The sequence below is a fragment of the Nerophis lumbriciformis genome, linkage group LG03 (assembly GCF_033978685.3).
Source record: "Nerophis lumbriciformis linkage group LG03, RoL_Nlum_v2.1, whole genome shotgun sequence".
Taxonomy (NCBI): Eukaryota; Metazoa; Chordata; class Actinopteri; order Syngnathiformes; family Syngnathidae; genus Nerophis; species Nerophis lumbriciformis.
This window is the reverse complement of record NC_084550.2, coordinates 15,483,171-15,495,000: the sequence shown is the minus strand read 5'-3', so window position 1 is coordinate 15,495,000 and position 11,830 is coordinate 15,483,171. Positions and strand designations below refer to the sequence as shown.

At 38.9% G+C, this 11,830-nt stretch overlaps 1 protein-coding gene across 1 annotated transcript in view; it reads right to left on the bottom strand.

Moving 5' to 3' along the window:
* Positions 1-11,830, bottom strand: part of LOC133579899 (solute carrier family 22 member 4-like) — a 68,689-nt gene that overhangs the window by 8,617 nt on the left and 48,242 nt on the right. The window contains exons 7-10 of the mRNA XM_061934169.1: positions 10,090-10,190; positions 9,793-10,007; positions 6,143-6,325; positions 5,926-6,061 (exon numbers count right to left, since the gene is read on the bottom strand). Of these exons, the coding sequence (XP_061790153.1) occupies positions 5,926-6,061; positions 6,143-6,325; positions 9,793-10,007; positions 10,090-10,190 (635 nt within the window). The remainder of the gene's footprint in view (positions 1-5,925; positions 6,062-6,142; positions 6,326-9,792; positions 10,008-10,089; positions 10,191-11,830) is intronic.

Here is an 11,830-nt window from a genome sequence, read left to right as displayed (position 1 = left end):
TCACAGTGTGGCGCATATTTGTAACAGTGTTAAAGTTGTTTATACGGCCACCCTCAGTGTGAGCTGTATGGCTGTTGACCAAGTATGGATGCATTCACTTGTGTGTGTGAAAAGCCGTAGATATTATGTGTAAGGCTGCAGCTAACGATTATTTTTCTATCGATTAATCTATAGATTATTTTTTCGATTAATCGGTTAATCTATAGATTATTTTTTCGAATAATCTATAGATTATTTTTCCTTTTACCGATTTTTTTTTTAATTTAAAATGAAGATGAAAAAATAAATGTAGGCCAGTTTTTTCAAAAGGCATGGCTTTTATTTACAAAAAAAAAAGTATGGCCACTCAGTCAACATTGACAACAACATGACAAAATATTCTGTAACAATGTAAACATTTAACAAAATTAAAAGTAGCTTATTTGCTTTTAATGTGCAAATATAAAAGTAAACATCCAGTGCAAATCTTAATATTCTGCAATAGTATAAGCATTTGTGGGCTTTGTATCGAGGATGTCGTTGTGGCTTGTGCAGCCCTTTGAGACACTTGTGATTTAGGGCTATATAAATAAAGATTGATTGATTGATTGATTGATTTCAAAAGTAAAAGTATTGCTTATTTTGCTTTAAAATGTGCAAAAATAAAGATAAACATCCAATTCAAAAAAGTGCAAAACGGAAATATTCTGTAACAACAGTGTAAACATTTCAACAAAAGTAAAAGTATTGCTTATTTGCTAAAATGTGCAAAAATAAAGATAAACATCCAATACAAAAAAGTGCAAAACGAAATATTCTGTAACAACAGTGTAAACATTTCAACAAAAGTAAAACTTTTGCTTATTTTGCTTAATAACACAACAATGATAGTATGATTAAAGTGAAAGTTAATTGTTCGTTTGTACATAGTATACGTAATTGTTAATGTTGTAAAAGGTATTTGCACAACTAATTAACGTTAGCGTTAAAGAGGAGCGCGTCTTTGTAAACACTGAACAGGCACGCCAAACGCTCCTCTCAGAGCGAAACGGTGCTTTAGTTTATGAATTTACAACGCAGATACAAATGACACATTCATGTTTTTGTGTAATGATGACAACGTATACTCACGCGGACGATTGACTAGTTGATGGTGATGGCAAGAACGCTGCCGTTGTGCTGCTATGATAGGCCATTTCCGCTCGACACAGTGTGTATACAACAACATTATTAGCAGAGGTGGGTAGAGTAGCCAGAAATTGTACTCAAGTAAGAGTACTGTTACTTTAGAGATTTATTACTCAAGTAAAAGTAAGGAGTAGTCACCCAAATATTTACTTGAGTAAAAGTAAAAAGTATGTTGTGAAAAAACTACTCAAGTACTGAGTAACATACACACACATATTATATATATATATATATATATATATATATATATATATATATATATATATATATATATATATATATATATATATGTGTGTGTATATATATATATACACACACACACACACACACACACACACACATATATATATATATACATACACATACATTGATATATACAGTATATAATTTATATTTATTTATTTTGCCGTTTTTGTTTACATGTTAAAGGTGTTTTAATAATTATACATGCATGTTTAACATATAGATTCCTTTCTTTCATGAAGACAAGAATATAAGTTGGTGTATTACCTGATTCTGATGACTTGCATTGATTGTAATCAGGAAGCAGTGCTGGTAACATCCACGTTTTCAAATGGAGGAGAAAAAAAGTTCCTCCTTTCTGTCTAATACCACATGAAAGTGGTTGTTATTTGGCATCTTATTTGTCCACCTTCCATATTCGTTTTTATACACTTTACAAGAAATACATTGGCGGCAAACTCCGTAGCTTGCTAGCTTGTTTGCGCTGGCTTTCGGAGACTCTTATTTTGAAAGCGCAGGCGCGATGGAGCGGGACTTTTATTGTGAAGACAGGAACTGTGCAGTCAGTCTTTACGGTTGAAATAAAAAAAGGGTCTTTTTTCCTTCACACTTTTGATTGATTGATTGGAACTTTTATTAGTAGATTGCACAGTACAGTGCATATTCCGTACAATTGACCACTAAATGGTAACACCCGAAGTTAGCTCGTAGCCAGTCAGGTCATGTGACCCCTGGCTCTGTTTGATTGGTCCAACGTCACCAGTGACTGCATCTGATTGGTGGAACGAAGTGAAACGTCACCAGTAAGGCAGGCACTTTGAAGGTCTGTCTGACAGACCAAAACAAACAAAGCGTGCATTAACAGATCGATAAAAATTAGTAGCGAGTAGCTAGCTGAATGTAGATAAAAGTAGCGGAGTAAAAGTAGCGTTTCTTCTTAGGCCGTTTATTGAAATACTCCCACACTTTTGACGACTTTTGGCGTGCTTTTTTCCCCTCGCTCGCACCGCTCGCATCGTCTGCTTTGCGCTCCGCCATGACGGTAGTGTGACGTAAATATGCGACGCGTCGACGAACAAAAACGTCCTCGACGTATTTACGTAACCGATGACGTCGACTACGTCGACGCGTCGTTTCAGCCCTAATTATGTGACTGGGCTGGCACGCAAAGGCAGTGTCTTTAAGGTTTATTGGCGCTCTGTACTTCTCCTTATGTCCGTGTACCACTACGTACAGCGGTGTTTTAAAAAGTCATAAATTTTACTTTTTGAAACTGCTACCGATAATTTCCGATATTACATTTTTAAAGCATTTATCGGCCAATAATGTCGGCAGTCCGATATTATCGGACATCTCTACTCTCAGCTCACACAACTCTCTCAGAATTTACAATATTTACAATAGAACAACATATAATGCAGTAAAATGAATCTAATATTATTAAATTCCAACCAAGGGCATACTACATACAATGGCATTCAGTTTTAAGATAAACAAAAAGAGACATTTTGAAGGGACCAATGGTTGATAAAGACCTCAGAGAGACAGGCAGATGATTCCAGTCGAAGGGGGCTCTAAAAGAAAAGGCTCTTTACGCACAGTAGGGACAGTAAATGTAGGATATTGAGAGTGTCTTAGAAGGTAGGATGATGTAAAGGGCACAAGAAAACATTTCAAATATGCTGGTAGATTAAAATAAATACACTTGAAAATAAATAGAAACCAGTGGTACAGCCGTCGCTTGTCAGGATGGAGCCAGTTGAGCTGGGTGTACAAATGACAGTAATGAGTTCTGTATGGACAACTTAAAATAAATCTACACAGGGTGTTAAACAAAACATTAAGAGGTTTAAGGTGTGTTGGAGCCAAATTTCCTTATTTTGTTTATTATGTTTTTTATTTTGTTTTCTCTAAATGATTGCTGGCCTCTGTTCATGCTGATGGTTGTCACTGGTCGCACGCGGGGATAGGACCGTTGCTATGGTGCGGTTGCCATGGTAACCTCATCTAATCTAGGGTTCAGGTGGTAGCACTCAGGTGCGATTGCAGGGAGGACACAGACAGTTTTCGACCGTGCCGTGCGTGGTCAGGTCTCGCTGCTGTCACATTATGTTCTGTAGCGTACATTTGATTTCATTTTGATTGCTTAAAATAAACATATTTCCACAGTACTGGACATTGAATCATTTGCATGCGTCAAACTAAGTCAACACAGTTGCCCTCGGTATCAGTTTAAAGGTGAAGGTGTATATCAGGGGTGCTCATTACGTCGATCGCGAGCTACCGGTCTATCTCGGAGGGTGTGTCAGTCGATCACCAGCCAGGCATTAAAAAATAGTCCTAAAAATGAGCGATCATAAATCTTCACTATGACGTCACTTTCGTCACTTGATTCACATTCACGGCACCCGAGGGTCTTCTGAGATGACGCTGGCTGCTGCCAGCTCATTAAAATTACCGAAAGGAAGGCGAGAAACACTTTATTTCAACAGACTCTGGCGTCGTACCTGTTGTCAAAACTCCAAAGACCGACTGCACAGTTGCGCTTACAAAATAAGAGTTTCAGAAAGCTGGCGTGCACAAGCGAGCAAGCTACGGAGTTTGCCGACAATGTATTTCTTGTAAAGTGTATACAAAGGAGTACAGAAGCTGGACAAATAAGATGCCAAAAACCAACCACTTTCATGTGGTATTGGACAGAAAGGAGGACTTTTTTTCTCCTCCATTCGAAAATGCGGACGTTATCAGCACCACTGTCTGATTACAATCAATGCAAGTCATCAGAATCAGGTAATACACCAACTTATATTCTTGTCTTCATGAAAGAAAGGAATCTATATGTGTTAAACATGCTTGTATTATCATTAAACACCTTTAACTTGTTAACAATATTAACTATATGTGTTAAACATGCTTGTATTATCTTTAAACACCTTTAACTTGTTAACATTATTTACTATATGTGTTAAACATGCTTGTATTATCTTTAAACACCTTTAATTTGTTAACAATATTAACTATATGTGTTAACATGCTTGTATTATCTTTAAACACCTTTAAGTTGTTAACAATATTAACTATATGTATTAAACATTCTTGTATTATCATTAAACACCTTTAATTTATTAACAATATTAACTGTGTTAAACATGCTTGTATTATCATTAAACACCTTTAACTTGTTAACAATATTAACTATATGTGTTAAACATGCTTGCATTATCTTTAAACACCTTTAACTTGTCAACAATATTAACTATATGTATTAAACATACTTGTATTATCATTAAACACATTTACATTTTTAACAATATTAACTGTATGTGTTAAACATGCTTGCATTATCATTAAACACCTTTAACTTGTTAACAAAAACATATATTTCATAAATAAGTAAATATAAATTATATATATGAATGAGGTAGATCCCCACGACTTGATCAATTGAAAAGTAGCTCGCCTGCAGAAAAAGTGTGAGCACCCCTGGTGTATATCATAGGTATTAAAATAAACAATGTCCGCATAGTCAATAATTGGTCAAATAAATTGAGAGATAAATTGAGGACCGCACATATGCGGTCCTCTCCAAGGTTTCTCATAGTCATTCACATCGACGTCCCACTGGGGTGAGTTTTTCCTTGCCCGTATGTGGGCTTTGTACCGAGGATGTCGTTGTGGCTTGTGCAGCCCTTTGAGACACTTGTGATTTAGGGCTATATAAATAAAGATTGATTGATTGATTGATTGATTATTTTCCTTCTGACTTGAAATGTAAACAGTTTGATGATCTCTATAGTGGTATTGTCAGGCTTGCCCCTGACAGTTTGGTTGTGTTTTAGTTTTTCCTCTGTGTTTGTAGTATTTCCTGTCAGCGCTCTTGTTTTGGTTCTGTTTCCTGTTTGTCTCCCTGAGTGCTGTGTCCCCTCAGCTGTGGCTGATTAGCACCTGGCCACACCTGGTGTCAATCAGCCAGCTGCTATTTATACCTGCCCTACCCTCCAGTCACTGCTGGATTATTGTCATTGTCGCTAATACTTGTTGTCACTACTACCTGTCATAATACTTGTCGTTGTAGCTCTGTCTACTTTTGTTCACTCTGCTCATGTCATAGTTCCTTCGTGTCACAGTAAGTATTTTTGTTTCTTGTCCAGTTAGCCTTTGTGCTATTTTAGTTCATAGCCAAGTTTGTTCTCCGCCTTGTGCGCGCCTTTTGTTTGTACCCTTTTGTTTGTTTTTTTGCTATAGTGTTAAATTAAATCATGTTTTCCTGGACAAAGCCTGCCATCTCTGCATCTTGGGGTTCGTCACCTACAAACTCTGACAGGTATGTTCTCTTAATGAGATAGTCAATGTGTAATTTAAAGTTAAGTTCACAGTCAAGTCTCCATGATCATTGGAGTACCATTGTCAAAGTAAATGTTCAAATCCGCAGATTGTAGCGAGTGGCAATTTCCAAAAAGCATATAGAGGGATTTCTTTCATATTAAGTTTAACAAATTAACTCAAGCGTCCTACCTTTGTCTCTTGGGCATCTGCTCCAGCGTTTCAGGGAGAGGGCGCCTAAAACTCTCTGGCATGAAGAGCAGTGGAAAAGCAGACAACACAGCCATACTCCCCATGGTCACGTACGTCAGGTGCTTGACGTAGAAGTCTGTGCGACAAAGATGGATGTTTTGAAACAAAGCCACTTGTACGTTTTAACAAGACGCCCTTACTGAAAAAAAATGCTCACTCAGTTGCAGCACAAACGGTGCAATGCAGCCTCCGATCCTGGAACCCATGCTGCACATCCCCGTCGACGTGTTCCTCAATCCGGTCGGGTAGAGCTCGGCACAGTAGAAGTAGAGTATCGACGTGCCGGCCGTTACGGCGAATTTACCCAACATCTCCAAGGCGACGGCCACCCCTAATACACCTGAGAGCGACATTTTTGAGGTGAGTTTGGGAAGATTTGCTCCATTTTAAATGTTTGATAAGGTCAAAAACATGATTGCTGAAGTCCTACCTCTAATTTCTACTAGTGGAATATACAAAATGATAAAGATAATTTAAAAAATGTGTAACATTTCTCTTGGTGGCAGGGCAGTATTGCGTCTGCACATTTATTCACCACAGTGCCATCTGCTAGATGTGGTGTGTTACTGCACCTTTATCCAATCTAGTGGTTTCTTTCTAGGTTATTTGTGGAGTTTGCTTGTTAAGCATTAAGATAATGCCATTGGAAAGACATCTATTTTTAATTGTGCACTAGGGCTGCACAAATAATCGACTTCGAATCCACATCAAGGTTTTAATTCGTGCAATTACGTGACCGCAAGAGGCTGAAGTTTTTTTTTCTCTGCCGTCACTGGCATTTGAGCAGAGGTGGGTAGAGTAGCCAGAAATTGTACTCAAGTAAGAGTACTGTTACTTTAGAGATGTATTACTCAAGTAAAAGTAAGGAGTAGTCACCCAAATATTTACTTGAGTAAAAGTAAAAAGTATGTTGTGAAAAAACTACTCAAGTACTGAGTAACTGATGAGTAACCTGTTCGTTTAATGATGACGACAACAAATAATGCACAAAAACATAAAAATAGCAATGAGCAAATTCAGAGCCAGGAATATCTCTTAAGCAACTAAAACAATATGTATGAAATAACACATTAACATAAAAAAAATTAAGGCAAATTGAGCCACAATAACTTAACAGCACCACAGGCTCAGTAGGCAGAGATTACAAAGGAAAATAACAAGTTAGCCTTTACGCAAACCATAAACTGATAGGTGTGGGCTGCACCTGGGAACACACTGATTGGGGTTTCTATGCGTGTGTGTGTGTGTGTGTGTGCGACTGTGCGTGTGTGCGTGCCTGAGGCTGCAGTGATTGGTGAAACGCAGGCATGCGATAGATCCTACTTTGAAGGTCTGTCTGACAAACCAAAACAATCAAAGCGTGCATTAACAGATCGATAAAAATCAGTAGCGAGCTGAATGCAGATAAATGGAACGGAGTAAAAGTAGCGTTTCTTCTTTATAAATATACTCAAGTAAAAGTATGTTGCATTAAAACTACTCTTAGAAGTACAATTTATCCCAAAAGTTACTCAAGTAGATGTAACAGAGTAAATGTAGCGCGTTACTACCCACCTCTGCATTTGAGTGGCAGACATGTTCGCCAATCAGAATTGTTGAGCCTCACGTTTCTTCCTCGCTTCAAACAGCGAAAAATAAGTCTCTCTCTGCATTGCTCTGAGCACGATAATTATGGACGAATGAGAATTCACAACCTTAACTTTTTGAAGCCGAATATACGGAGGATGAATTACTGCTTACAGAAGCGAACACAAAGAGAAACGTTGCAGCCGGCGGAAGGCGAGAGAGTGAGGTCTCTATGATGCAAATGTGGAACTTGGAGCCAAGCTATGCTGACATAAATGGAGTCATTACCCAACTTAAACCGAAAAAAAAATGTCCTTTGCCATCTGGACCAAACGCACAACTGTCTATCGAGTGAGTCACTATAATATCGGTCATGATACATGTAGCATGTCGCTCTTGTTAATACAACTGTGTACAAACAAAACATTAAATAATACTTTACAGATACTGCATTATGATTGTTTTTCAGACTGTACAGATTGGTGTCCTATCGCATTGTGTTGTGCATTACAAACTCAAAAGCCATTCAGCTGTTGACGCAGAAGCTATAGCTTTATCTCTTGCCGTCGCAAGACAATGTCTTACTACGCTAGAAAATAGTTCCTCAGTGTTCGCTCTTACAATAATATCGCTACAGAGTGGTTATTAAACAGGTTGCGTAACCTAAATGAGGTTTTGTTGGCTTTTTAAAATGATTTAGAGGCAGACCGGATTGCTCCCATTAGCTTCATTGCTGGCCACAAAGAACAAGCCAATTATTACAAATTACGATGCAAAAACCCCCAAACCTTTTGTCTTTTTGTATCTCATAAGTAGAGACAGGGGCGCAGAAAAGGGGGGGTAAAGGAGACGGATTCTAGAGGCCCATGATGGAGGGGGGCCCAGAGAGGCCCCTTATGATGATGAAATTATAATACAGAAAAAATAATGACACTGTGTTGGGGGCCCTGTAAAGATTCTTTTCATGGGGCCCAAAATCCCTAGCGGCGCCCCTGAGTAGAGATGTCCGATAATGGCTTTTTTGCCGATATCCGATATTCCGATATTGTCCAACTCTTAATTACCGATTCCGATATCAACCGATACCGATATATACAGTCGTGGAATTAACACATTATTATGCCTAATTTTGTTGTGATGCCCCGCTTGATGCATTAAACAAGGTTTTCCAAAATAAATCAACTCAAGTTATGGAAAAAAATGCCAACATGGCACTGCCATATTTATTATTGAAGTCACAAAGTGCATTATTTTTTTTAACATTCCTCAAAACAGCAGCTTGGAATTTGGGACATGAGGAGGTTGAGGTGGGCGGGGGTTGGGGGGGGGGGGGGGGGGGTGTATATTGTAGCGTCCCGGAAGAGTTAGTGCTGCAAGGGGTTCTGGGTATTTGTTCTGTTGTGTTTATGTTGTGTTACGGTGCGGATGTTCTCCCGAAATGTGTTTGTCATTCTTGTTTGGTGTGGGTTCACAGTGTGGCGCATATTTGTCACAGTGTTAAAGTTGTTTATACCCTCAGTGTGACCTGTATGGCTATTGACCAAGTATCTATGCATTCACTTGTGTGTGTGAAAAGCTGTAGATATTATGTGATTGGGCCGGCACGCAAATGCAGTGCCTTTAAGGTTTATTGGCGCTCTGTACTTCTCCCTACGTCCGTGTACCACTCCGTAACAGCGGCGTTTTAAAAAGTCATACATTTTACTTTTTGAAACCGATACCGATAATTTCCGATATTACATTTTAAAGCATTAGCAAATATATTATCGGACATCTCTACTCATAAGGATTGTGAACGATAGTCAACATTCCAAAACATTTGCAGTGATTTTAGCTCCAGACTTCTGTTTGTTTGATATTGTCATCACTGCCACAAGTGGTGGAAAAGTGTATTACAACTGAGTACCACTGCAGCCCACAGCTGAGACAGATATTTTTTTAGTCAATTATTGCATATTTCTCTAATATGTGGCACCGTGAGACAAGGATATATTGATTGAGAGTCTAGAAGTAGAATGTCTCCCTTCACTCCTTTTTTTCACAGTTAAATGCATTCATATATATATATATATATATATATATATATATATATATATATATATATATATATATATAAAATATAAAAGTCGCAAATCGAATCACAAATGCAAATTTGGAGTGAGAAATTGCAATTTCTAAATCGTGCAGCCCTATCCTGCACCCATGTCGCTCATTTACTGACACTCTGCTGCGCCTGCTTACTTTGAGGCACCAAAGGAATGAAGAAGAGCGACAGAGCTGATACCAAACAGGTCAGGAGGTAGGCCACGCGTCGTGGGAGGAAGCGCATGGCAAAGCAGGTGCCGAAGTACGCTGGCAGCTCCACCACGGCCGACAGGAAGCAGCTGATGTACGGGTCCGAGTGGAGTTGCGATGTGTTCAGGGTCAGGCCGTAGTATGAGAGACTCTGAGTAAACCTGGTGAGCCAATAATGGTTTTATTCCAGAGAACATGGTGTGTTTGCATGTGTGTGTGTGTCTGTGTCTGTGTGAAGCTCACCACAAAAAGGACATAATAAATGTTATGACCGCAACTCTTTTTCTCCTCAGCAGATCAAGCAAAGTGTATCGCTGCACAAACGTTGCTTCTGGTGTTTCTTCCTGCAAGATGCATCACGTGAGTGTGCCGTCAGTCACTATGCATGAGATGCTACAGTACACTCGCCGGCCACAACATTAAATACACACAGGGCTGTATGGTTTTCTGTTTCACTTGGAGCGTAGTTGCCCCGAAATGAAAACATTTGGGAGCACAGACAAAAAAAATAGGAGCAATATGAAATATCTAAAATAACACAATTTCATTATTAACACTCAAACAACATACACATCAACTTCTACATATACTGTAAATACTAAAAGCTGCTACTTTTTTCTTACGTATTAAACCGTGCGGCTTATTGGACAGTGCGTCTAATGTATTAATTTTTCTTCATTTATAGCTATAATGCAAATAGTTAAAAAAAAGAAGCAAAGACACTGAACAGGTGTGTTATTGTTTGTGCTATGGTGCCATCTTTTGGAAGAGTTTGCTCACTGCGGGTGCTGCAGTGTCCTTCCATTTAGTGCTTTCAACCGGAAGTACAGTTGTGGTCAAAAGTTTACATACATTTGTGAAGGACATAATGTCATGGCTGTCTTGAGGATCTAATAATTTCTACAACTCATTTTTTTGTGATAGAGTGATTGGAGCACATGCTTGTTTGTCACAAAAAACATTCATGAAGTTTGGTTCTTTTATGAATTTATTATGGGTCTACTGAAAATGTGACCAAATCTGCTGGGTCAAAAGTATACATACAGCAACATACATTATCAATTTTGGTGATGTAGAAAAGTTACAATCAAATCAAATTAGCTTCATGGCATGGCCTCTGAATATGATTGACGACACCTGTTGACTCCTCGGAGTCCATTTAAATAGGGCTCATGTGATGCAGTCATTAGACTCGGTTACAAATGCGACAATGGGAAAGTCAAAGGAACTCAGCACGGATCTGAAAAAAACAAATCATTGACTTAAACAAGTCAGGAAAGTCACTTAGAGCTATTTCAAAGCAGCTTAAGGTCCCAAGAGCAATTGTGCAGACAATTGTTCGTAAGTATAAAGCGCATGGCACGGGAAGATAACGCAAGCTATCACCTGCTGCTGAGAGAAAATTGGTCAGGATGATCAAGAGGAAGCTGCTGGAACACAGGTGTCAGTGTCCGCAGTCAAGTGTGTTTTGCATCGCCATGGACTGAGAGGCTTTAATGCAAGAAGGAAGCCCTTGCTCCAGAAGCAACACCTTAAGGCTTGTCTAAAGTTGGCTGCTAATCACATGGACAAAAATAAGACCTTGTGGAGGAAAGTTCTGTGGTCAGATGAAACCAAAATTGAGCTGCTTGGCCGCAATATGTTTGGAGGAGAAAAGGGGAGGCCTTTAATCCCAGTAACACCATTCCTACTGCCAAACATGGTGGTGGTAGTATTATGCCCTAGGCCTGTTTTGCTGCCAATGGAACTGGTGCTTTACAGAGAGTAAATGGGACAGTGGAAAAGGAGAATTACCTCCAAAGTTTTCAGGACAAGCTAAAATAATCAGCCCGGAGGTTGGGTCTTGGGCGCAGTTTGGTGTTCCAACAGGACAATGACCCCAAACACACGTCAAAAGTGGTAAAGGAATGGCTAAATCAGGCTAGAATTAAAGTTTTATAATGGCCTTCCCAAAGTCCTGACTTAAACCCCATTGAGAACATTG